This window comes from Ahaetulla prasina, chromosome 13, assembly GCF_028640845.1.
Source record: "Ahaetulla prasina isolate Xishuangbanna chromosome 13, ASM2864084v1, whole genome shotgun sequence".
Classification (NCBI taxonomy): Eukaryota; Metazoa; Chordata; class Lepidosauria; order Squamata; family Colubridae; genus Ahaetulla; species Ahaetulla prasina.
The window spans coordinates 591988-618562 of record NC_080551.1 but is presented as its reverse complement, the minus strand read 5'-3'; the positions used below and the strand labels follow the sequence as shown (position 1 = coordinate 618562).

Sequence of the window (26575 nt, the reverse complement as noted above, 5' to 3'; positions counted from 1 at the left end):
TTTATCCTGTCAATTTTTGAAGTAGTCCAGGTCAGGAAACAGATGTCACAAGAAAGTAAAACTTTGCCCACTATGGGGGAATGGTTGGTAAAGTTGGTAGATTTTGCTGAAATGGATAAATTGATTTCCTATTACATCTATCCTGTCTAATCATCAAAACCAAATCACAAATTCATTTTTTTCATGTCCATCACCAATTAATGTAGCTAATGACTTTATTCAAAGAAGAGCAATATTATGCAGTCTTAGAGAAGTTAAAATATATTTATATTTATTGCTGCTATGAAGAGTATCAGAAGCTACTTCTTTGTATCTTTTTTCTTCCTTTTCTATTTTTTTTTCTTGCAGTTCTTGACTTTTTTTTGTTCCTTTAAGTTTTTATCTTCTTGTTTAAAGAAGTTACCAAAAGTTACACTCAAGAAATATAAAACTCCACATTAGGCGAGAGGAAGAACCGTTGGCAGCCCGCTTCCTCTACTCTCCCTCTGTTGCGCCCAAGAGAGCCGCCGCCGCCTCGCACTTGCCCGGCTGGCCAGACTGAGCTCATCTCGGCCCCGCCCCCCGCCCCGCCCAAGCAAGCGACGTCGGCGCAGGCAGCTCTGACGGGGCGCCCGGAGGGAGGGGCTGGAGCTCCTGAATAGGCGGTCAAGCTAAGTGCCTGAAGGACCCCGTCCGTCACCGGGAGTCCAGGCGCCTCAGCGGGCAAGCAGGCGGCGGGCTTCGCAGCGGGCCGATCTAGCGGCCGGGGGCGTCGTTGGGGCGGCCGTGAAGAGAGGTTGAGGCTCCGTCCCGCCGCCATGATCCACGAGCTGCTGCTGGCGCTGCGCGGCTACCCGGGCGGCCTTTTCGTGGGCGGCGGCCTGCAGGTGGGCGAAGGGGAGGCGGGGGCGGCCTCCTCCTCCCTCCCTCCGCGGGCCCGGCCCAGCTCCCGTCCTCCTCCTCCTCTTCCCCCCCCCCCGCAGGTGTCCCCGGCGCCGCCGCCGTTCCTGCACCCGAGCGAAGCCGCCCTCCTGGCCCGCGTCTGCCGCCTGGGCGCGCTCTACGTCCGCCTGCACGAGTTCATCGAGCAGTTCGCCGAGCACGCCCAGCCGCCGCCGCCGCCGCAGGTGCGCCTTTCCCGGGGAGGGCTGGGGGCCCGCGGGTGTCCTGCGGGGAGTCACCGCCTCGCCTCGCTTCGCTTCTTTGCAGGAGCTGCTGGCCTCCCCGCCGGGGATCTACCTGCGCGCCTTCTGCACCGGGCTGGACGCCGTGCTGCAGCCCTACCGGCAGGCGCTGCTCGCCCTGGAGCAGGAGGTGAGGGGCGTGGGGGGTGCATGGTGTAGGAAGACCCCAACCCGAATGGTTTTGACCCCAAGCTAGGTTGTCCTGGGCAAGGTACCTACTCCAAGCTTTCATTTTCTGACAGAATGGGACCTTAGCTGGAATAAAGTATTGCAGGATGTGTAAAATACAGCAGAAGGCTACATCCTGACAACCTGTCGTGCCCCCCACCCAAAAAAAAAAAAAAAAAAGCTCTGTTGTGAATGCTCACACTTTTTCTCTTTGTTTTGGGCAGTTTCTGGCTGATCCTCACCTTACCATCTCATATGTCAACTATTCTCTGGACCAGGTGAGTATTGTCAAAGAAGTCAGTTTTCATCTGCAACTTTGAGGAGACTTCCCAAGATGCAATGAGAGCAGATTTTAGATTTGCAGAGATTAGATTGGCTTTCTATTTTTATTTTTATTTTTTTACAAAAAGCCCAAACTCCACCCAATAGATCCAACTGAGAACCTGCTTAAAATGGACACAGAGGACCAAAAATCTATGCTACTAATTATAGTAGCTTAGGTGATTATTGAGAATAAGTCCTCAAAAAGAGGGGTGCAGGGCTGAATTATTCTTGTTCTTTTGCAGCCGATCTCTGAAGCTGCATTTGAGGGTAGGGATTAGGGAGGCTTTTCATTTCATGCCATTTCATCTCATCTTTCTTTTAGATTAGATGAAAATACAGGCACTTCTCATTGAACAACCTTTCATTCAGCAACCAAATTGAAGATGGTGTTGAATGAGGGAGTCTTTAAGTGGGTCCTGGTAGGTGCAACCATCACCCCCTGCTCATGTAATCACAAATCTGGGCACTTGGCAACCGGCTCACTGTTATGAGATCTCAGCATCCCGCAATCACATGATCACCATTTGCAATCTCTGATGTTGTGATCATATGGGATTTGCCTAACAATAGCAACTGGGACAGCTGAAACCACCATCTTAAAACAGTATGGACAGATGAAGACTCACTTTGACCACGTCACTTAGCAATGAAGTTGCCAATTGCAATTCATCCTTAAGCAAGGACTACTGTTAATAATATTTATTAGAGTTTTATCCTTCTTTTCCCTCTCTTACTACACAGTTAAATATTCTGTTTCCTATCATCTTCACAACAGCAACCTTGTGAGGTGGGTCTGGCTGAGAGTGGGTCACTGGCCCAAAGTCCCCCATCTGGCATTCATGCCTTAGGGAGACACATAACTCACCGTTTCCTGGTTTCAGGGCCAGCACCTGAGCCACTCCATCAGAACTAAGTCTCTTAGAAGTTCAATCTTGTTAGATGGGTTGTGTCTCCTCGCTGTACTGAGTAAGGCTGTGCAAATCAGTTCCGTTCCAACTTTGCATTTCTTTAAAGAATTGGACTTTGACAAAATGATAACTATTTCCCCTAATTTTTTAAATTGGTTCACTCAAGCAAAAAAATAAATTAGTCACAGAAAACTTTCTACTTCTGAATCACTGATAACTGTAGGGGCTCTAAGCAAGCCCGTAATTACAAGCCTCAGCAATAAAGACAGAATGTTTGAAGAAACCCTGGATCTCAGTGAAGTATATGAAAACCTCCTGAATGATATAATGATGTACACATAAAATATTAGTTTGATGCAATAGTCTAAATTCAAAAGGTTTCAGGCTTAAAACTCTAGTTCCAAATTCAGACCAGAGTTGAACTCAAGAAAAAGTGGTAGAATAGAATAGAATAGAATTTTTATTGGCCAAGTGTGATTGGACACACAAGGAATTTGTCTTGGTGCATATGATGTCAGTGTACATAAAAGAAATGTAAGAAAAAATGTTGTACCTTCATCAAGGTACAACATTTACAACATAAATGATGGTCATAGGGTACAATTTAACACTTAATGGTACAACACTTAATGATAAGCATAGGGTACAAATAAGCAATTAGGAACAATTAGGAACAAACTACTAAAACACTCCTTATAACCTTTAACTAAAATGATGCATCGTAGGGTAAAACCTCCTGAATCAAGTTACTTCAAATAGGCTGACTTACAGAGTCCTTCCAAATAACATGGGCTCTTTCAAGGCAAATACATCTCTGAATATATCCCAAATTTTCCAGCACATTAGAAACTTTGCCACTGTTGAAGGCATTGAGGAATCTGGTAAATATCTTTGAAAGGATGACCTAGCAGGTCATTGGTTGTGTAGTCTTTTATTAAAACATTGTTTTGTGTCTAATCAAACAAATCAATTTTGTCATTTGTAATTTTGGAAGAAGCCACTTGTGATCTGACTCCCTGAGAGCACCAGGGTTATTTTTATAACCGAGAAGAGGTTCTCCATTGTGGAATATGTTATGAGTTCAGTTTTCATGTTGTTAATCTGATGATGTGGCTCGGAGTGTTAGTGACTCTGCACTAAGTGGGAGATCAAACAGGTTCCTGACGAACCTAGCAGATAATTTTGTCATTAAAAGGTAGAGGAGGGAACTAGAGTGTCAGCTGTATTGGGCTTAGTTCTCATTAAAGGACTGAAATGATGGAAAAGGCAGAAATAATAGGAATCTTGGGGGAGAGTGACCATGTCATATTGTAATTCATAATACAGGCACAAAAATAGAACAAAGTCAAACAAGTGTCTTAGATTTCAACTAAGAGCTTAGGAAGGATACCATGGATAGAAATCTTAAAGGGGAAAACAATTGAAGGTGCTTGGGAAATTCTGAAAAATACGATTATAAAAGCCCAGTCCACCACAATACCACTAAAAAAGAAAAATAAGCAATTCAAGAAGAAACCAGATAGTTGCATAAAGAACTCTGATAAACTGAGAGACGAAAAGAACAGTGACTGTCACTGGATCAGGAATGTATTGCGGACATAATTTATTTTGACTTCAAAAAGGCATTTGACAAAGTAGACCACAGCCTATTTCTTAGATAGAAAAGTGTGAGATAGACAGCATCACAGATGGATTTAAACCTGGCTGACCAATCACACTCAGCATGTTGTCCTCAATGGGGCTACATCTACATGGAGGAAATTAAACAGTGGGATACTTAACAAGATTTTGTCTGAGGCCCAGTGCTCTTCAACTTCTTGATAAAAGATGCTAGATGAGGAGATATGATAGCTGTTTTCCGATATTTGGGGGGCTGTTCACAGAGAAGACTGGGTCGACCTATTCTCACAAGCACCTGAGGGCACAACAACTAGAAGGAATGCAGGGAAGATCATTCAAGAGAGATCCAACCTAGAACTAAAGAGAAATTGTTTACAATTAGAATAATTAATCAGTGGAATGTCTTTCCTCCAGAAGTTGTGGGTGCTTCTTGATTGAAGATTTCCAAGAAAAGATTGAACCATTATTGGTTCAGAATGGTATAAGGTCTCCTACTTGAACAGGAGTTTGGACTAGAAGGCCTCTAAGGTTCATTCCAAATTTCTATTCTGTGACCTCTATATCCATACATAGACTAGGAAGAAAGTGTTTGCTATTAATACTGACGTTTCCTGACATGACTACCAGGTTTTCTTATTCCAGATGATACTTTACTTCCAGTGTAACCTTTCAGCTGCCCAAAATGAATATGATTGTTTGTCGCTGTCTGTGTGTGTGTGTTGTATCAACAAAGCAAGTTAGAAGTGCTTGCCCTCTGGATCTGTATAATTTAGTTCTAGCGTGGCCTGCTTGCTCTGCATTGGAAGCAGCTTTTATCGGTTAGGAAGTTATTTCAAACCACAGTTCTGAAAACCTCTGGAACACCTTTTTTCCTACAATTTTTTTGCCACAGTAGAAAATCAGATGATCCTCAGCTGTGAAATGACTCGTTCCAGTCTATTTAAGCACCAAGTCCCAGAATATCAGTTTTTTCCCCTTTGCTGCCGTGGCAGCACCCAGCTTGCTTTGTTTCGTGGCCTGACCTTCAGTTCCCATGGTGTGCCTCCCTTTGCAGTGTTCTTCCTTTTCTGGTGGCAGATGCTTCGCCCCTTGTTAAGAGCTGAACATGATGGAGCCCCATGCCAAAGCTCACTGCCCTTGGGCCAGCCACTTTTAATCAGCTCTGGGAAGAAGCTCATGGCAACCCACTTCTGAAAAACCTTGCTAAGAAACTGCAGGGACTTAACCAGGCAGTCTCCAAGACTTGGACTCGATTGAACAAAAGGGGAAAAATTGATCTTTATGATCAATTCATCTCTATTATCTTAACATTTAAAAGATGTTTGCTATCTTTTCTGTAGATAGCGAGGACTAATCACAGCCCAAAGGAAATGTGATACATAACTTGAAGGCAGCCCAGGGGAAATGTTATTCCATGGGCCAGATATCAGATTGTCAGATCTGCCAAGCAACTATTCATTTTTTGCTCCAATTCATTAAACAAGTATATTCTTAAATACTGATTTTTGTTTTACAGTTTCAGCTCTTGTTTCCCTCATTGATGACTGTAGTAGAGCAGATAAAGATCCAGAAGGTACGGAAGCCTTATTTGTGGAGCAGTTTAATGAAATATAGATGTCTGGCCAATAGTTGAGCTGAGGCTGGTCCTTTTCATCTGAGAAATGCAAAAGATACGTTATATTGCTGTTACGGTGGTACAGAGGTTAGAATGCAGCATTGCAGGCTAACTCTGCCCACACCCTAGAATTCAATCCTGATGGGGCTTGAGGTTGGCTCCGCCTTCCATCCTTCTGAAGTCATTAAAAAGAGGATCCAGATTGTTGGGGGGCAAAATGCTGACAGTATAAGCCACCCAGAAAGCATGTGGGGCAATATATAAGTCTTAAGTGCTGTTTTTATTTGCAGACATGTAAAAAGAGAGATAGTAAATGCAGCTGATTGTTGTTGGCTACTGCAGACCTTCTGGAAAGTAATTGGTGCTTGGGCACCTTTGGTTTTCTGTCCTGCAAGTTACTAGTCTGAATTTATTTCTTTGGCAGATTCACGGTTGTCAGATCTTGGAGACAGTCTACAAATACAGCCGTGGTGGCTTGCCACCGGTGCGTCATGCACTGGAGAAGTAAGGAACTACCATTTTGGTGGCCTTTAGCTGTACCCCAGTAATCCCACCCACCTACCCACCCAGGCACAAACATAAAGCTGCTTTCAGTGGCATTTCTTAACAGTGGCATTTTCTAAAGAATGACTAAATTCAGAGCAATTCGGAGCATCTGGAATTCAGGGGCTTCAGTTGGAAAGTGCAGCTGCCCAAGGAGGAGATCCTGCCTGGCCCATCACATGAAGCTGCCCATCACATGAAGCTGAGTGCCTCCTGACCTTTTTCTTCCTTTTGGACCCCTCCAGGGTCTTGTCCATGTGCCATGCCGTTCTCTACAAACAGCTCTCTGCCTGGATGTTGCACGGGTTGCTCTTGGACCAGCATGAGGAGTTCTTCATCAGGCAGGGCCCCTCCCTGGGGCTCACCCTGGCCCAGCTGGAGGAAGACGACGATGATCTGGGCATTGGAGGACTCACAGGGAAGCAGCTGCGAGAGCTGCAAGATATGGTGAGATTGAGCCTTCCCCCATTCCCTCAGTTATTGATCTCAAACTACTTACGATTTATTCATTAACAATATTTATGGTCATTCAACTCACAGTGACTCCAGGAGGCTTACAGGAGTAACCCTGAATTCAAAAGCTAGTAAACCCTCATCCCCCTGGCAACCACAATGCTACTTGATGGGCTCCGTTGACCCCTGAGGTCCCCAGGTCCACTGGCAATCCAGGTCTTCAGGGCCTTTCAAAATAATACCTAGTTGGGGCGAATGAGGGAGGGAACCATCGCATGTCTCCTTGGTCCCTCCAGATGGATCTCCTTAAGAGAGGGGACCTGTAAGAGACCCTGCCTACTCGCTTTGGTGGGCCAGGTAAATGTACCTGGGGGAAAACGGTCCTTTAAATAACCTGGCCCCAGGGCATGGAGGACTTTGAAGGTGGCAACCTGCAGCTTGAATTGGATCCAGAAGCAAATCAGCAACCAGTGCAGCTCCTGCAAGAGGTGACACATGTGCAAATCTAAAATTATTCATTTTGAACCAACTGATGTTTTTCTGATTCTGGATACTTTTCAAGGGCCCATGAAGTCCCATGTGGAGTGCATTGCAGTAGTCAAGACGGTAGGTGACTAGAGGAGTGAATGACTGTGAACAGGTATAACCAGCACACAATCTACAGTTGCCAAAGACCCTCCTAGTCACGGCTGCAACCTGCTCCTCTAGCAGGAGTTATGAGTTAAGGAGAACCCCCAGATTATGCTCCAGGTTTGTCTGGAGTTGTGCCACCCCATCCAAGACCAGAGATGGCAATTCTCCATGGACCAAAGAACCCCAAACTCAGAGCCATTCTGTCTTGGCAGGGTTCAGTTTCAGCCTGTTGCTCCCTTAACAGCCTCCAGGCGCTGCGAGACGGTCACGACGTTGTCTAACTCACCATGGACTGAGGTATACTGCTGGGTGTCTTCTACATGCTGGTGATGCCTCACCCTATGGTGATGGCTGATCTCGCCCAACTGCTTCATGTAGATGTTAAACAGAAGCAGAGAAAATTCCAAATCTTGCAGGACTCTGCAAAGCTGTGGCGAAGGTTGTAGAGAGTGTGGTGGCATGTCAGCTACCCCAATACCTGGATGAAACTGTCTATCTAGACCCGTTCCAGTCTGGCTTTCGGCCGGATACAGTACGGAGACGGCTTTGGTCGCGTTGGTTGATGATCTCTGGAGGGCCAGGGATAGGGGTTATTCCTCTGCCCTGGTCCTATTAGACCTCTCAGCGGCTTTCGATACCATCGACCATGGTATCCTGCTGCACCGGCTGGAGAGTTTGGGAGTGGGAGGCACCGTTTATCGGTGGTTCTCCTCTTATCTCTCTGACCGGTCGCAGACGGTGTTGGCAGGGGGGCAGAGATCGACCCCAAGGCGCCTCACTTGTGGGGTGCCGCAGGGGTCGATTCTCTCGCCTCTCCTGTTCAACATCTATATGAAGCCGCTGGGCGAGATCATCAGTGGTTTTGGGGTGAGGTACCAACTGTACGCTGATGATACGCAGCTGTACTTTTCCACCCTAGGCCACCCCAACGAAGCTGTCGAAGTCCTGTCCCGGTGTCTGGAAGCTGGATGGGTCTGGATGGGGAGAAACAGGCTGTCGTGTCCCACTCCTCCGCTGACGGCCGGGTCAGGGAAATCCGAATCAGGCTTGCCTCTGCAGCTCTGCCCAAAGTCCTAGCAAAGTCCTCAGAGCAGGCAGGAGACCAGTAAGTGACTTCAGCAAGATAAGTTCGACTTTTGCCTGACTCAGAGACTGCCAGAAAGCAGATCCTTTATATAGGCCATGGGGTGTGGCTCCATGACTCAGCACTCATTAAGGCCTGCCCCTCCCTTCCTTCTGTTGCCTCCGCCTATCCAGCCTTCTGATGCAAGGGTCACACCAATCAGCAGCTGTTGGGAATAAACCCTCCTCAGGCTCACATGCTGTGGAGGAGGGGGAGGGGTCTAGCTGCTCCGTTTGCCTGGGCATGGAGTCAGGGCTGGGGCCGGGAGATGCTCCTTCTTCTGCAGTTTGTGTGGGCATGGAGCCAGGACTTGGGCCGGGAGGCATACATTCCTCAGTGTTCGGGAGCGGGCAAGACACAACACAGGCTCAAGCTCAATCCCTCCAAGACGGAGTGGCTGTGGATGCCTGCACCCCGGTACAGTCAGCTGCAGCCGCGGCTGACTGTTGGGGGCGAGTCATTGGCCCTGATGGAAAGGGTGCGCAACTTGGGCGTTCTCCTGGATGGCCGGTTGTCTTTTGAAGATCACTTGACGACCGTCTCCAGAAGAGCTTTTTATCAGGTTTGCCTGATTCGCCAGTTGCGCCCCTTCCTGGACCGGGATGCCCTATGCACGGTCACTCATGCTCTCGTTACCTCTCGCTTGGACTACTGCAATGCTCTGTACATGGGGCTCCCCTTGAAGAGCACCCGGAGGCTCCAGTTGGTTCAGAATGCAGCTGCGCGGGTGATAGAGGGAGCCGCTCGCGGCTCCCATGTGACACCAATCCTGCGCAGGCTGCACTGGCTACCTGTGGTCTTTCGGGTGCACTTCAAGGTGGTTACTACCTTTAAAGCGCTCCATGGCATAGGGCCGGGCTATCTGCGGGACCGCCTACTGCTACCGATTGCCTCTCACCGACCCGTGCGCTCTCACAGAGAGGGACTCCTCAGGGTGCCGTCCGCCAAGCAATGTCGGCTGGCGGCCCCCAGGGGAAGGGCCTTCTCTGTGGGGGCCCCTACCCTCTGGAATGAACTTCCCACAGGACTTCGCCAACTTCCTGACCTTCGAACATTTCGCCGCGAGCTGAAAACATACTTGTTTATTCGTGCAGGACTGGCACATAGGATTTTAGATTTTTATATAGTTTTAATTTTAATGGGTTTTATTGTTTTAAATTTATCTTAATTTGGGCCAAATTGAATAAGTTTTTTAAATAGTATTTTATCTTGTATTTATATTGTTACTTTGTTTTTTCTGGCTGTAAACCTCCCTGAGTCCTTCGGGAGAAGGGCGGTATAAAAATCTAATTAAATAAATAAATAAATAAATAAATAAATAAATAAAGCTGAGGGCTTCTCGCTTCCTATCAGCACCAACAGTGAGTGCCCACAGAGGAAGGAAGGGAGCCGTGACTACTCACTTCCATTTCCCAAAGCCATGCTAAAAGGGTACCTAATAGCCATTGATCCCCAAGACTTCAATGAATTGCTTCACCCTTTCTTTGAAGCCAGCCAAGCTGGCAGCTAGCACCAGATCTCATGGGAAGAGTGAATTCCAAGGCAAATTTGTATATTCCTTTTGTCTGTTGGGTTTTAAATTTCATATGGTGATATGATATTTTGGGAAGGGAAAAACTGCTGCCCAGTTTGTTCACACCATGCATAATTTTATACATCTCAGTCATGTCCCCTCTCACCTGCCTCCATTCTAGACTAAAAAAACTCCAAAGGTCACAGAGTTTCCAGCCCCAGATTCTTTTCATTGCCTTTCCCTGAACCTTCTCTAGCTCCACTGGTTTATATCAGGGTCTTGTGTTATGGTTAACTCCACTTTCAGTGCTGTTTCTAATTAATTAATTAATTAATTAATTAATTAAATGTTTATACCGCTCTTCTCCCGAAGGACTCAGGGCGGTTCACAGCCATAATAAAAATAGAACAATATACAATTAAAACAATTAAAAAACCTATTATATATGGGCTGAGATATAAAACAATATCCTATTAAAATTAAACTCTCTAAAAATATAAAATTGTAAAATTTAAAAATCACGAAGCCAGTCCCGCACGGATGAATAAATAGGTCTTGAGCTCACGGCGGAAGGTCCGAAGGTCAGGCAGTTGGCGTAATCGAGGGGGAAGTTCGTTCCAGAGGGTAGGAGCCCCCACAGAGAAGGACCTTCCCCTGGGGGCCGCCAGCCGACATTGCTTGGCGGATGGCACCCTGAGAAGCCCCTCTCTGTGTGAGCGTACGGGACAGTGGGAGGTATTCGGTAGCAGAAGGCGGTCCCGTAAGTACCTTGGCCCTAAGCCATGGAGCGCTTTAAAGGTAGTGACCAACACCTTGAAGTGCACCCGGAAGACCACAGGTAGCCAGTGCAGTCTGCACAGGAGTGGTGTTACATGGGAGCCACGTGTGGCTCCCTCTGTCACCCGCGCAGCTGCATTCTGAACTAACTGCAGCTTCCGGGTGCTCTTCAAGGGGAGCCCCATGTAGAGAGCATTGCAATAATCCAGGCGGGAGGTAACAAGAGCGTGAGTGACCGTGCATAGGGCATCCCGGTCAAGGAAGGGGCGCAACTGGCAAATCAGGCGAACCTGATGAAAAGCTCTCCTGGAGACGGCCGTCAAATGATCTTCAAACGACAGCCGTTCATCCAGGAGAACGCCCAAGTTGCGCACCCTTTCCGCTGGGGCCAATGTTTCACCCCCAACAGTCAGCTGCAACTGCAGCTGCCTGTACCAGGGTGCCGGCATCCACAGCTACTCCGTTTTGGAGGGATTGAGCTTGAGCCTGTTTCTCCCCATCCAGACCCGTACGGCTTCCAGGCACCGGGACAGCACTTCGATAGCTTCGTTGGGGTGGCCTGGGTGGAAAAGTACAGCTGCGTGTCGTCAGCCTGCAGTTGGTACCTCTCCCCAAAACCACTGATGATCTCACCCAGCGGCTTCATGTAGATGTTGAACAGGAGAGGCGAGAGAATCGACCCCTGCGGCACCCCACAAGTGAGGCGCCTCGCAGTCGACCTCTGCCCTCCCGTCAACACCGTCTGCGACCGGTCAGAGAGATAGGAGGAGAACCACCGATAGACGGTGCCTCCCACTCCCAAACCCTCCAACCGGTGCAGCAAGATACCATGGTCGATGGTATCAAAATCCGCTGAGAGGTCTAATAGGACCAGGGCAGAGGAACAACCCCTGTCCCTGTCCCTCCAGAGATCATCAACCAACGCAACCAAAGCTGTCTCCGTGCTATATCCGGGTTGGAAGCCGGACTGGAACGGATCTAGATAGACAGCTTCATCCAGGTATTGGGGTAGTTGACGTGCCACCACACTCTCAACAAGCTTCGCAACAAAGCGAAGATTGGAGACCGGACGGTAATTTCCCAAAACAGCTGAGTCCAGGGAAGGCTTCTTGAGGAGGGGACTCACCACTGCCTCTTTCAAGGCGGCAGGGAAAACCCCTTCCAACAGAGAAGCATTGATAATCCCCCGGAGCCAGCCTCGTGTCACCTCCTGTGTGGCCAGGAGGGGCACGGGTCCAGTAAACGTGGTGGCATGCAACCTCCCCAACAACCTGTCCACGTCCTCGAGAGCCACAGGGTCAAACTCATCCCAAATAATCTCGACAAGACGAGTCTCCGCCCTCTCACCTGGATCATCCCAATTTTGATCCAGACCATTCTTATCCCTGCTGGTCTTTTTTGGAGCAGATGCAAGCTCTTGTTAGCATTCCATTGAACCTTAAGGTCCCTTTTTAAATTCCTGTTAGCTCTGATCCCATTAGAACTCTGGCTCATTCTGCAAAAAGAGTGTTACTGTGGCAGAACATCCAAGGTACAAATTAAAATAACCATAATGTCATTGAAGGGAGCAACAATTATAAACCTTAGTCTCCCTGGATCTTGAGAATTTCAAGGAGCAGATAATCAGGGCTTCCTTTGCTCCCTGATGCCTCATTTTTAACTTGGTGAAGTCTAATCCTGGGGCCACAGTTGGGTACCTGCTGACCTTGGGCTAGTTATCCACGGGGGTTGTGCCCTGCATCTGCAAGAATGTCCAGCCTTTCAGACATCCTGATATGAAAAGATGTTTGGCCTCTGCTGACCCACACCTGGCAAGGAATGCTGATGGTGGATCATGGGTCCCTGGAACCACACATGGGGATTTCCACAGTCACCAGTCCCCGTCCAATTGCTGTTTGTCTCATTCTGGGTTAGCAAGCCAGCTGGGCAACCCGGGCAAGTGGGCAAGTTACAGCAAATCCAGAATAGAAGATGATGCAAGATGAGCCCTGAGCACCAAGCCCTTCCCCACTCCTGCCAGAATGGGTCCCTTCCACCTGTCTGGGCTCCTGCAGGAGTTTAGTGGCAGAATGTTCAACATTAGGGTGAATGCCAACTCTGAGGAAGAAGTAGATACACATACACATACAGATTAACAGAACGGGAAGGGACCCTTGAGGTCATCTAGTCCAACCCTCCGCCCAAGCAGATCCTACACCATTTTTGACAGATGGCAGTCCAGTCTCTTCTTGAAAGCTTCCAGTGATGAAGCTCCCACAACTTCTGGAGAAGTAGTAAAACATTGAGAAAAAGAAATCATTTGGATATTTCTTTTAATGTAGTTTGCTGAGAATTCAAAAATGAAAGAATTTGATTCAATTTGATTGAGCCTGATTTGAAGGAGGATCTAGCATGAAAGAGCATGTTGACATTCAAGGGGAGGAACAGAAATGAGGAGGGGAAGTACAGGGCGTTCTCACTTCTTTGTACTTTTTAGAAGAGAATTAAGGGAGGAATAAACTGCTCCAAAAAATAATGCTTAATCTGTGCAAGTTTTGAGGGCTTCTGGAACTGGTCTCAAAGCAGCCTCTGTTGCCATCTCTTTCTCCCCCCCCCCCATCTCCCGCCCACATGGGTAGCAGAGTCCAAAAGGATTTCAGAACAGGGCAATGGGAACAAGGGCAAAATGGCAACATCCCCCCCCCCCAAACTTAGCAGTGTTTCTCCCAGTCCCTGAACTCTTAAATTAAGAGAAAGATTCCTCCAGTCTTGGGCATCCCACCCAAGCCTTTTAAAAAGCTGGATGTTCCATCCGTGGCTCTTGGGTTTGTGTTAGAATCAATTTTTATTTCTCCCTCCCACCAACCTTGTTTCAACAGAGGCTAATTGAAGAAGAGAATATGTTGGCCCCTTCTCCAAAACAGTTCTCTCTGCGGGTGGAGATGCTGCCTTCCTACATTCCAGCTCGCGTCGCTGAAAAAATCCTGTTTGTAGGGGAATCTGTGCAGATGTTTGAGAGTCAGAATGTAACTCTTACCAAAAAAGGTACTGTGATTGGGTGTGATTTCTTCCATGTGAGCTAAGAATGATTGTGGGCTGGTTTGGCAGATGGTTTGTATGCTGGTTGCAGGAATCGTTTCCTGCCAGTCCCTCTACCCGTCTTCTCAAGGCTAAGCAGTCTGGGCAACCCTTCTCAATACATATGGGCTAGTCTTGCTCCTGTTTTCCTTGTCCCGAGTGGACCATCAGAGATAAGCAGAACCTGCAAGTGGTCCTTTGAGATCCATCTGAATTGGGTCAGTTTCCGAGAGGCTTCCCTGACTAGAAGATCAAAGAAAGATCCTTTGCAGCCCATTTCAGCCATTCGCCTTTATGAAGTTTTTCTTCTCTTTCTGATGCTGTTCTTCATAGCTGCCCCCAGAGGATAGTGCATTTTCTTTCTTTTAAATTTTTGAAGCTGCTGCTGCTGCTTCTGCAGTGCAAACTAAACCGTACTGATTCCCTTGACAATGTACAACTCTCTCTTTGTTGCTGTCCCTGGGTTCTTGTCTGAGCTAATGTGTTCATGCAGCCTTCAATTACACGCACCAGGTCTTGAGAAGAGGGCAAAGCCTCCATGGAAATATCTTCTCTCGCAGGCTCCATCCTGAAGAACCAGGAGGAGACTTTTGCTGCTGAGCTGCATCGTCTCAAGCAGCAGCCCCTCTTCAATCTGATGGACTTTGAGTCAGTGGTTGACTGGATCCGGAGCACTGTGGCTGAGGTCAGGCAAAGGACACTTCGGAAGCTTTTCATGACGGGGAGAAGTTCTAGAAGAGCCCCAACCCGTGGAGGGCTGCCCATCCTGCCAGGAGGGAGGTGGGGGGGACCTTGCACAAGGAATGAGCAGGGAGAGGAGCTTTGGCTGGCACAGCTGCAGTTGGGTGCAGCTTCTGGATCTTGATGCTGGGGCTTTTCTCTTTCCTAAGCACTTATGGAAGCTGATGGTGGAAGAGTCCGACTTGATAGGCCAGTTGAAGGTAAATAGGTCTTCTTGCAACTTGTGAGGTGCTGTTTCCAACGGAAGGAAGTTGCTGAACAGGATGGCTTTCACGTCGTTGCCTTTCTTCTAGGTCATTAAAGATTTTTACCTCTTGGGGAGAGGAGAATTGTTTCAGGCCTTTATTGATACTGCACAGCACATGCTAAAGACGCCACCATCCGCAGTGACTGAGCACGGTGAGTCTCTCCGTCTCGGAAAAGGCCCTGCGGCTTGAAATGCTCCTTGAGTGGCATTTCTGACAGGCTGGACTCCCAGAATCACCGTTCCAAATGCACCCTGTGTTGTTACCTCAGCCTGGGCAGGCAGATGCAGAGGAGAGAAGCCAAGTTGTTTGGCCTCCAAGAGCTGCTGTGTGGAGCACAGGGGGAGGCAGCATGAGGCCTATTTTCGTTCTGGCCCCCCCCCCCACCCACTGAAAGGCCTCCCCTGCTCCTTCCCTCAGATGTGAATGTGGCATTTCAGCAGTCAGCCCACAAAGTGCTCTTGGACGACGACAACCTCCTGCCTTTTCTTCACCTGACCATCCATTACCATGGAAAGGAATACCGAGGTGGGTGTTGGAGTCCAAAATGGGAACAGAAAGCTGCATTAAGCCACTGCTTCAGTTTTTCCTCAAAGGTGGCAAGTGTCACAGCTAGCTGAGCAGAGACTGCTGCTTCAAGGTTTCGGAGCTCTTGGCAAGAGAGGCTGTAGGAGTTTCTCTCCTCCCACCCCTGTGGACCTCAGCCTCTGAGCTGCAGCCTTCGCTTGTCCAGCTGCCTCAAGCCTTCAATCCAAGTTGTCGATTGGCTTCCTTTTCAGACCCTTCCCAGAACCGGGAAACCCCTTCTCGAGAACTGTCTCCTCATGAGTCCCCCACGTCTGGCTGGGCTGCCTTGGGTCTCTCCTACAAAGTTCAGTGGCCTTTGCACATCCTCTTCACGCCCGCCGTCCTGGAAAAGTGAGCATGGCCTTCTCTGGGAAGGGGAGGGGGCCTGCTGGTATCCTGGGGGCTTTGTGACCCAGCCGACTCTTGACTGCAGGTACAACGTGGTCTTCAAATACTTGCTGAGTGTGAGGCGAGTCCAGGCCGAGCTGCAGCACTGCTGGGCTCTGCAGATGCGGTGCAAGTGCCTGGAATCCAGGCGGACGGATGCCATCAAGTGGCGGCTGCGCCATCACATGACTTTCCTCGTGGACAATTTGCAATATTACCTGCAAGTAAGTGTCTGCCAGGGTGTCTGGAAAGGCCCAAACAACTCACCTACTTTGTTCTCGGCTTTTTCTGCTGACAGCTGCTGGCTGGAATCGCTCTCACCACTTCTTACCGGTTTTTCTCTACTTTTTCTTGACCCTCGGTGTTAAAAGTAGTGCTTTTGGTTTGCTTTCTTTCAGGTGGACGTCCTCGAGTCTCAGTTCTCACAGCTCCTTCAGCAGATCAACTCCACCCGTGATTTTGAGAGTATCCGACTGGCCCACGATCACTTTTTGAGCAACCTCCTGGCCCAGTCTTTCATTCTCTTGAAACCGGTAAGTGTAGGTTATCCTCTGCCGTTTTCCCTCTTGGATCCTTGGAATGTGTCCCCTTGGTTAGTGTATGCAAACTTGAAGAAAATATGGTGAAGGGTGGCCTGCCCATCTTTAGCCCATTCCTCTCCCCAATGTAGGTGATTGATTTAGTGGAGTGATTGAGTAATCAATTCCCCTGAAGAATTGCTCTTCCTGTTAGGATTTTTTTTCTGAATATTTAACCGGAATCAGCCTTCCAGCAACTTTAGTCCATTATTCCATCTTCTGTCCTTTCTTATGATACCACCTTTGATTACTGACATCCAGCCCAGTTTTTCCTTGTGGCTCATCTCGAGGTCATCTGTTCTAGCAAGTTTGAATCCTTTACAGTTGAGGGTAAATAGGTCTTCTTGCAACTTGTGAGGTGCTGTTTCCAACGGAAGGAAGTTGCTGAACAGGATGGCTTTCACGTCGTTGCCTTTCTTCTAGGTCATTAAAGATTTTTACCTCTTGGGGAGAGGAGAATTGTTTCAGGCCTTTATTGATACTGCACAGCACATGCTAAAGACGCCACCATCCGCAGTGACTGAGCACGGTGAGTCTCTCCGTCTCGGAAAAGGCCCTGCGGCTTGAAATGCTCCTTGAGTGGCATTTCTGACAGGCTGGACTCCCAGAATCACCGTTCCAAATGCACCCTGTGTTGTTACCTCAGCCTGGGCAGGCAGATGCAGAGGAGAGAAGCCAAGTTGTTTGGCCTCCAAGAGCTGCTGTGTGGAGCACGGGGAGGCAGCATGAGGCCTATTTTCGTTCTGCCCCCCCCCCTCACCCACTGAAAGGCCTCCCCTGCTCCTTCCCTCAGATGTGAATGTGGCATTTCAGCAGTCAGCCCACAAAGTGCTCTTGGACGACGACAACCTCCTGCCTTTTCTTCACCTGACCATCCATTACCATGGAAAGGAATACCGAGGTGGGTGTTGGAGTCCAAAATGGGAACAGAAAGCTGCATTAAGCCACTGCTTCAGTTTTTCCTCAAAGGTGGCAAGTGTCACAGCTAGCTGAGCAGAGGCTGCTGCTTCAAGGTTTCGGAGCTCTTGGCAAGAGAGGCTGTAGGAGTTTCTCTCCTCCCACCCCTGTGGACCTCAGCCTCTGAGCTGCAGCCTTCGCTTGTCCAGCTGCCTCAAGCCTTCAATCCAAGTTGTCGATTGGCTTCCTTTTCAGACCCTTCCCAGAACCGGGAAACCCCTTCTCGAGAACTGTCTCCTCATGAGTCCCCCACGTCTGGCTGGGCTGCCTTGGGTCTCTCCTACAAAGTTCAGTGGCCTTTGCACATCCTCTTCACGCCCGCCGTCCTGGAAAAGTGAGCATGGCCTTCTCTGGGAAGGGGAGGGGGCCTGCTGGTATCCTGGGGGCTTTGTGACCCAGCCGACTCTTGACTGCAGGTACAACGTGGTCTTCAAATACTTGCTGAGTGTGAGGCGAGTCCAGGCCGAGCTGCAGCACTGCTGGGCTCTGCAGATGCGGTGCAAGTGCCTGGAATCCAGGCGGACGGATGCCATCAAGTGGCGGCTGCGCCATCACATGACTTTCCTCGTGGACAATTTGCAATATTACCTGCAAGTAAGTGTCTGCCAGGGTGTCTGAAAAAGGCCCAAACAACTCAGCTACTTTGTTCTCGGCTTTTTCTGCTGACAGCTGCTGGCTGGAATCGCTCTCACCACTTCTTACCGGTTTTTCTCTACTTTTTCTTGACCCTCGGTGTTAAAAGTAGTGCTTTTGGTTTGCTTTCTTTCAGGTGGACGTCCTCGAGTCTCAGTTCTCACAGCTCCTTCAGCAGATCAACTCCACCCGTGATTTTGAGAGTATCCGACTGGCCCACGATCACTTTTTGAGCAACCTCCTGGCCCAGTCTTTCATTCTCTTGAAACCGGTAAGTGTAGGTTATCCTCTGCCGTTTTCCCTCTTGGATCCTTGGAATGTGTCCCCTTGGTTAGTGTATGCAAACTTGAAGAAAATATGGTGAAGGGTGGCCTGCCCATCTTTAGCCCATTCCTCTCCCCAATGTAGGTGATTGATTTAGTGGAGTGATTGAGTAATCAATTCCCCTGAAGAATTGCTCTTCCTGTTAGGATTTTTTTTCTGAATATTTAACCGGAATCAGCCTTCCAGCAACTTTAGTCCATTATTCCATCTTCTGTCCTTTCTTATGATACCACCTTTGATTACTGACATCCAGCCCAGTTTTCCTTGTGGCTCATCTCGAGGTCATCTGTTCTAGCAAGTTTGAATCCTTTACAGTTGAGGGGACTCTCACTCAAACTAGGAGTTATCATTCAAAATTAAGTGGGATGATTAAGCCCTGTAATTTAGAATTAGTTCTGTTGACATAGTCCAAAGTTGCATTTGCCCTTTTGCAGCCTTATCAGGGCTACTGGTTCAGTTTGAAATTAGCTAGTCTTCCAGATCTTTTTCATAAGTATGATTGTCCAGATGGATATTTTTCCATTCAAAAACTGCATTTGATTTCTAACATTCAATATTATTGTAAGGACCTTCTCAAGAAAGTAAAACTCTTGAAGCGGTTTTCATTTCAAAAGGAACTTTTACTGAGAGAGTGATTGCAGAAAAGTCAGGTGGAATGTGAAATTCACACATGTGAAGCATTAGGCTAACTTTCCCCTTCAACCTCCACCCCAATACCCTGGGTCTTCTAAGACATTTAGTATCCCATCAGTTTTGTACTGTCTACAGATTTGATAAGCACTCTCTCCATAATTCTAATCCAAGTTTAAAAAGTGTTGAGTGCACAACCCAGAGCTGAACTAATTAATATTTTCATTGATAAAATAAGTTTAGAATAACAGTTACAACTACTGTGGGAAGATAAATGAATACATAATATAGCTACTTCTGATAATTATTTTGTAGGCTTTTCACTGCCTGAATGAAATTTTAGATCTCTGCCATAGTTTTTGTTCATTGGTCAGCCAGAACCGAGGGCCCCTGGATGAACGGGGTACAGCCCAGCTGAGCATTCTAGCTAAGGTAAGTACACACACACACACACACACACACTTACATACAATCACACACACAGATACACACTGAAGAGGCACACAAAGCAGCCCTAGTGCATCTGTGCTCTTGTGATTTCACCCGGGTTGCTTTTGAACATTCCAGATTCCACTAAAATATCCAGGTGCTTTGAGTAAAGAATGCAGGGAGCTGTTTGGTTTCTACGTGTGGAGCCAAAGGCCCCTTTGCTATTCAGATGTTCTCTCCTATTTCAGCAGAGGAGCCTGGAGGACTCTATTGAAAGGGGGAGGGATGTGTGCGCGCAATGATCCCAATTCATGGGGAAAGGGGATGGGTTTGCAGATGACCATGCATGCTGGCTGTCCTTGCAAGGGTCTTTCACTGGAATTGCAGGAGCCGAGGAAAAGAAGAGGCTGCTTTAAGGAGCAGCTGGAAGGATGAAGCGTGGCTTCACCACCTAAATCCGCTTTCCCTCTTGGAATCCCTGCCACTCTTGGCTTAAATTGGGATAATCTGGGTTTGGAATTTGGGGAGGGGGCGGTGAGTCTTGGGGAATCCTAGGTGAGGGACGTTTCCAGATTTGACAGCAAGAAGAATAGCAGTGAAAGATTGCAGTAAAGAGGTTGCTTGACTCCCCAAACCTTAATTTAACGAAGTTTGCAATGCATCATATCAGTTTTCAAGTGGCATTTTCTACCCACTCCTCTTGCCTTTCAGGGTGGCTCCCCTTTGCTTTTAGAAAGGCTCCAAAATAAGGCATTCTTTCATTTGGAGCTCTGCCTGATTTGCACACATGTTCTTTAGATTCCTGGCCTGTGCACCCTCTCCCAGCCACTCTGCTCACACCATGCTGGCCACTCACCCACCCCCCAGCACCCTCTTCACACTTTTCATAGGAAACCCCTTGCAACATCTGCAACCCTACCTTCACCCAGCAATAGCCACTTACATGCCTGTAGAACTGGGACTTGCTACTTCCAACTGGCTTCCCCACTGATTTTGGTTGTGGGCAGTTAGCAGGAAATTGCCTTGGCTAATAACTCTGGGATTCAGTTAACAACAGCAACCAGGACTGCAAAGATTGCTATCACATTTTACAACCGCTTCACTTAGTGATGGAAATTCCAGTCCGTTGCTACCTTAAGTCAAGGACTGCTGTACTGCAAGGCCCAGGTCAGTAAAGAAAGGATGCAAAGTCATTCACTCATAGGATTTTTAATAAGCCTAATCATCCTGAGATGCTCTCCACACTTCTGGAAGCAACAGATAACCTGTGCTCTTGAAAGAGATGTCCTTAGGCAGTCTGTTACTTGCTCTATAAGTGGATGCAACTATAGAGTGTTCCAAAAGCATGGATGTCAGACAAGAAATGGCTTTGGAAGAAGAGCTGTTTGAGCAAACCACTCCCACAGCGAGGTCCATGTGTGAAGGGAGCCCCCTCAAGTGCCCTTCTGTTGCATCAGATCCGATTAAGCAAGATAACCTTGGTAAGAGGGACCAACATCCCAGCTGGTACTGCATCCTTTAAAGGGTGGGTCAGAGTATCAGTAATCATTTGTAAGGAGTGGAAAGGAAATGGTAGACCACAGTCAGTCAGGCTTCCTTCACCCAGATGGCTGGTTCCTTAAGAAATCTCTGCCGATGAAGCTGCACCTCCTTGCTCCTCAGGTGGTTGCTTGAGCTGTGCTGTCTGTCACTTGCCCAGGGACCTTGATTAGCAGGAGCTGAGCTGCTGCCTCTTAACCATTTGGCTTCAAGTGCAGAGACAGCACTGTATTTGCGCCAGTTCAGAGATGCATCTGGGGTTAGTTTCCTCGCAGCACAATTACACCTTTTGACTTTACTCTTTACCTCAAAACTGGAGATCAGCAAACTCCTAAAACTCCGGCTTTTATAAAGGGAATCACACTTGCTAATCGTCAATTGATCAAGGGCACTTGATTAGCAGTACCTGGCTCATACGTAGCCTCTTCTTACTTACGTAAGCAGTAAGAGTGTACTTGGTTTTTTCACACATGGCTTCTCCATTTTGGTTTTCTTTTTGTAAAATAAATGACATGGTGTAATATATCATGTGCTGTTGTTCTCTGAGGTTGTATTTACCTACCTTAAAGAACTGCTAAGGACCAGATGATTTTTACTTTGTCCTGATATGTAAAGCCATAGTACTCAAAGAGTACTTTTGTTTTCATGTGATTCTAGTTTCCCTGGTGAACCCAACTTTGTCCTTTTGTGCTTTAGCTTTTTTCTTTGCCGAAATTAGCTACTTTGAGGTTTGTCGTGAACACTTGGTGTAAATAGTTCCTCTGTCACAGTTGAGAGATCCATTGATGCTTCTGTCCCCGTCCATTTTTTCTCTCCCCCGTTTCATTCCTGGCTGTGGAAATGGTGAGGGCCAAACTCACTTCTCCAGAAGCAGCTGCACAACCCTTTTCCCCCCCTTAAGTATGTTTTTCCACCTTGGGCATGGCAGTGCCATTCTTCTCCTGTCTGAAATTGTTTTTTGAAAGATTCCCCTGGGCTCTCTAAGGGCATCCTGAGAGAGAGCAGATTGGCTCTCCAAGGCTGCTCTGATGCCTGGGTTTCCCTTTGCAGGGCTTCAGCTGCCAGTCTTCACTTCTCTTCAAGATTCTTTCCAGTGTTCACAACCACCAGATAAATTCTGACTTGGCACAACTGCTGTTACGCCTGGACTACAACAAATACTACACTCACGCTGGAGGCACTTTGGGCAGGTAAGGCTCAGCACCCCAAAGCAGCGGATGCTCCTCTAGCCCCCTTCCAACAGAATCAGTGGGGAACATCCGGCCAAAGCATGGGTCAAGCCCTGCGGCTTCCCCTCCAGTCTCTGCATCTAGATGTGCTCCAGGCCAGTGGTGGGTTTCAAATTTTTTTACTACGGGTTCTGTGGGTGTGGCTTGGCGGGCGTGGCTTGGCGGGCTGGGCAGGAGGATACTGTAAAATCTCCATTCCCACTCCACTCCAGGGGAAGGATGCTGTAAAATCTCCATTCCCTCCCCAATCCAGGGAAAGGTTACTGCAAAATCCCCATTTCCTTCCAATCAGCTGGGATTTTGGAGGCAGAGAATAGATGGGGGCAGGACCAGCCAGAATTCTGGTCTCTGAACTACTCAAAATTTCAGCTACCGGTTTGTCAGAACTGGTCAGAACCTGCTGAAAACCACCTCTGCTCCAGACTACATGGCATGGACAACAGGCGTGATGTTCACTCCCTTTTTTCCTTTTACTTGCTTCCCTATCACACATGGGGGAAACTGCACAATAGCAGCTGCCCTCTGCCTGCCTGGTCTTTTGTCATTAGTTAGATCATGCTCCTCGTGTCTATTGTAATCTGTCCACATATTAGAAAATGTATCTCAATTTGTGCACAATTTGTTTCCTCCGTGTCCTCCCTTTGAATCCCTTTTCTTTCCCTACAGTGTGGGGCTGGAATTATTAGCCCACTGAGCGCATCAATGGTTTCCAAGAAGTGTCCTGGCCTGCAATGGCAGCAGCATTCCAACCACTGGCGGAGGGCAGCGGAGGCTTGTTTTTTGCAGGGCTGCCACAGCATTGCAAGTGCTTTTGGGGTCCTTGGGCTCCTTTGGAAGCAAAGGGAGAAGCACTGCTTACTTCAGGCTCCCCAATGAGTCACCCCTTTTTGTTGTGACTACAGAGCCAGAAGTCCAGCCTTTGGAACTGGTCCCCTTCAACATTTCTAAGGCAAAATCAGTTGATGACTATAAAGGCTGCAGTGCTATTAATTGCATAAAAACATTTTTTTGTTCCATTTCTGAAGATGGAGTCATATGTGAAAAGTAACCTGGCCTTGGAGATTTCAGTTGCTCAGGCTGTTTTTGTTTGCTTTTCTTGCTCAGAGGGGAAACTCTGCTGAAGACACAGTTTGAACAATGCCAAGACACTATCAACATTAGCTGCTGCTTTTGCTGGAAACTGCTTCCAAAATTCCTAACAAAACTGCTGGAGCCCTTAATGAAAAAGGTGGTGACAGATATTGTATTTTTATGCAATCTGTTTTTTCAAGAAGGAGAAGGCCTGGAATAGGGGGCTAATGTCCCAGATAGGAAACGTCTCTCCTCCCAGCCTGATTTTCTAACCTACATTCATCCTGTAACTTTGCATGGGAAATAGCCTAGAAAAAACACTTTTAATTGTTCTTGTTTCACAAATTCTAGAAAGAAAATCAAACTTTTGGTAGCTATCCCATCTTAACGTGCTCCCTTCTTGTGTTTGCAGCTCTTCAAATCAGCTTTTTCTAAGTATATTTATTTAGATTGGTTTGTATTGCTTCTAACGGAACTTCCTCTTCTTGCACACCTGGAACTCAGCAGGTTTGTAAGTTTTGTTGCAAGAAAGGAAGGGGACCTAAGTTTGGAATTTCCCAGCCCTGTGTTGTGTACCAAGAGCACCCGCACTAAATTTCCTTCCTGTGTTCACACAACATAGCTTCTTGCATTGTGATCACAAATTCATTTATAGCAGGAGTCTCCAAACTTGGCAACTTTAAGACTTGTGAACTTCAGTTCCCAGAATTCCTCAGCCGGTATGGCTGGCTGGAAGTAATTGATGATAAATCCTTCCATCGTGCAACTAATAGTATAATAATGGCCAAGGTAAGAAATCACAATTTATTGTATCATAAAAGTTCACATTAAAACTATATACAAGCACGCCATGCATAAGTCAAACGACACAAAAAAGTTTAAAATCTAGAGAATCACCACAAAACAAAAAGGGAGCTTTAACAGGGGACATAATCATGTTGATACTTTGGATATTTAAAACCAGCTCTCTCTCCAACAATGAGGCTCTGGATCACCCACTCCTGTGTTACTACTGGCAGCTGTAATGCTTTGGCACAGGGCACCATGGCAGCTGGGCAGGAAGCATCTGTCACCACCACATCAAACACCCCCAAACTCACATCTGTAAGAACAGGAAACAACGGCTGTCAGTTTCCAGTATTTCATATCCCACGCTTAACACTTTTCAATGAAACTGATACTGCAAGAAATTCATCCAGTTTTTCAAAGGATCCCAAGAATCGTTTAAGACTAGAAAAGGGGGCAGTTACTTTTTTTACGCCAAGCCCTTCCTTACGCAGAGGCAAAATAGGCCTTCAACTATGGGGGAAGTTGGCAGCTGCCTGTACCATTCTTCCATGTGGAGGATTCCTGCTGCTTAACCGAAGCGGCTCCTCCCATCATCAGAATCTCCGACCAGAGCTCCAGGAAGTTTTGTGATTCGTCAGACACCAGGAGCACCCTCAGCCTCTGGAAGGGATTTTTCCGTGGATGCCTAGAAGGAAAAGCAACAAGGCATCTGTGGGCAGCACTAAACACCAGAGAAGTTCCTGCCATGCTGTGATAGCAATGTCCACACACTCACACGGTTGTGCTGAATTGGCTGGTTCTCCCAAGGCCTGAGCACCACAAGGCCCAGGCCGCCTTACTGCCCACAGCCGGCCACTCACCACTCCAGCAGTCGCTCTTCCTCCAGGCTGTAGCCGGCCGGCAACAAGTAATTCTTGTAGTTCTGAGTTTGGTTGGCGAGGCAACTGTCATGGACCCACATGTGAGAGACACAGGGTATTCCCCGGGCAAGGCACAGGAAATACTTCCGGGTGCGGCAGTGCCGGTCTGCTATCAGGAGGCACTCGTAGGCTGCGCTGCACTGGATCAAGAGGGGTGGGGGGTGTCACATTGGTGCCAATCCTTCCATGGCAGATATAGCCACAAACGGAGGTTGCCTCAGAGATTTGCAAGTGGAAAAAAAAAAGGTGGGACCTTCATTTGCCTATTAGACCTCCAGGCTCATCCAGGCAAGCAGACCAGAGGGAGGGCAAGAACGAAACTGCTCCTGCCTTAATTGGAGAACAGACAATCTTGGTCCCACAGCAAAGGCCTGCTTGCCAGACAGAAGAGTTGTGACTGCCCTGCATTTCCTCCCAGTCACATGCGGCATCCACATAGCCCCAACTTTGTCCTTTAGAAAAGCCACAAAAACCCAATTTTTACACCAGACCCTTCAACAACACTGAATGAGGGGTGCTCAGGACCAGTCCTCAAAAGTTCCTGTCGTGATGAGTCCCCACAATGACATCATTGCAGTGTCCTGCAGTCATAGGACGGCCGTTCATGATCTTCACTGCCAGTTTTCAGCTGGCAAAGTCATCAAGCCAGCAAGTGGTCACAAATGCCTGGCATCCCCCTTGGTGGCACTAATTGATAAATGAGCAATTGGAAGCGCCAGAACTGTTATTTCTAAGGGGTCCGTCATGTCACATCTCACTTTACATTCAGATTGCTTAGCAATGGAAATTCTGGCCCCAATTACTGTTAATCAAAGACTTGTTGATGGCCAGCACCGTCCCCCATCCCTTTCTTCCTGAAACCAGTATGATGGATGCTGGTCTGGCCAATTGTGGTTTCAGAAGCCAGGAAGGCTGTATCCCAACCATGCTTGGGAAGAGAAGTGAGCCCAGCAGGCTTTCAAATTCGTTAATGAAGGCACCAGCCAAGTGCTTAATCTGGCAATGTTTGATAGACGTTGGACTGCTCCATAAAGGTGGTTTGACAGTTCACTCCCAGCCGAACACGAGCAGAGAGAGAAGAGGGCTGCGTTCATTACCTGAGATCTTAACTGGGCCTTTCACTTATATCTGAGATAATTCACTTACAACTTGGATTACACTGGCCCTGGGACCTTTATTTGGTTGCAATTGGTTTTATTTATGGAACCCTAATGAAACAACTGAATTATTACTGATGTTCTTTCCGTATGCATCTCACTCAAAACATAATACAGCTTGTCACGAGTGCACAAAAAATGCACTGAATATTGGGTATATGCATCAAATTAACTCAGTAAATTTAAGAGTACATAAAATCACCCCAAAATGGAGGGGACTTTTCCCCCATTTGCATCAGCTACTCTGTGGGAGGGCAACTATCTTCTTTTTACAATGGCAATTTCTTGTATTTACTTTTAATTGTTAGGCTTTGCAAGTCGTTTTTATCGGCTCTATGCTCTGGAAGATGGGTGTAAGTCCCCAAAATAGCTCATCCCAGCCTGGGTCCTGCCCAGCTTCCCTTTCATCACTGAATAAACAGCTTCTGTTCTTGGATTCTTTTCTTCCTTCAGCATATTTCCCTGGATATTTGCAATTCAGG

General features: G+C 47.5%; 2 protein-coding genes across 5 annotated transcripts in view; one reads left to right on the top strand and one right to left on the bottom strand.

Moving 5' to 3' along the window:
• Positions 1-330: 330 nt before the first annotated feature.
• TUBGCP4 (tubulin gamma complex component 4) lies at positions 331-22121 on the top strand. Its single transcript, XM_058155990.1, has 17 exons — positions 331-866; positions 963-1106; positions 1189-1293; positions 1556-1609; positions 5700-5756; positions 6223-6302; positions 6587-6788; positions 13699-13864; positions 14458-14582; positions 14788-14838; positions 14932-15037; positions 15304-15411; positions 15663-15801; positions 15884-16061; positions 16236-16370; positions 19275-19391; positions 21978-22121. The coding sequence occupies exons 1-17, from the start codon at positions 798-800 to the stop codon at positions 22119-22121; spliced, it is 1980 nt and encodes a 659-aa protein (XP_058011973.1). The 5' UTR covers positions 331-797.
• Positions 22122-24017: 1896 nt separating this feature from the next.
• The window catches only part of TP53BP1 (tumor protein p53 binding protein 1), a 41424-nt gene continuing 38866 nt past the window's right edge, over positions 24018-26575 (bottom strand). For all 4 annotated transcript variants that reach the window (XM_058155987.1, XM_058155985.1, XM_058155986.1 and 1 more), the window contains 3 exons: positions 24877-25076; positions 24556-24701; positions 24018-24329 (listed from right to left, as the gene is read on the bottom strand). In XM_058155987.1, coding sequence (XP_058011970.1) covers positions 24145-24329; positions 24556-24701; positions 24877-25076 — 531 coding nt within the window. In that variant the 3' untranslated portion in view covers positions 24018-24144. The remainder of the gene's footprint in view (positions 24330-24555; positions 24702-24876; positions 25077-26575) is intronic.

Coding starts and splice junctions, on each gene's coding strand:
- TUBGCP4 (XM_058155990.1), top strand. CDS start 798: ATGATCCACGAGCTGCTGCTGGCGCTGCGCGGCTACCCGGGCGGCCTT. Junction 6,303..6,586: donor GTGCGTCATGCACTGGAGAA/GTAAGGAACTAC, acceptor GGACCCCTCCAG/GGTCTTGTCCATGTGCCATG. Junction 13,865..14,457: donor TGTAACTCTTACCAAAAAAG/GTACTGTGATTG, acceptor CTTCTCTCGCAG/GCTCCATCCTGAAGAACCAG.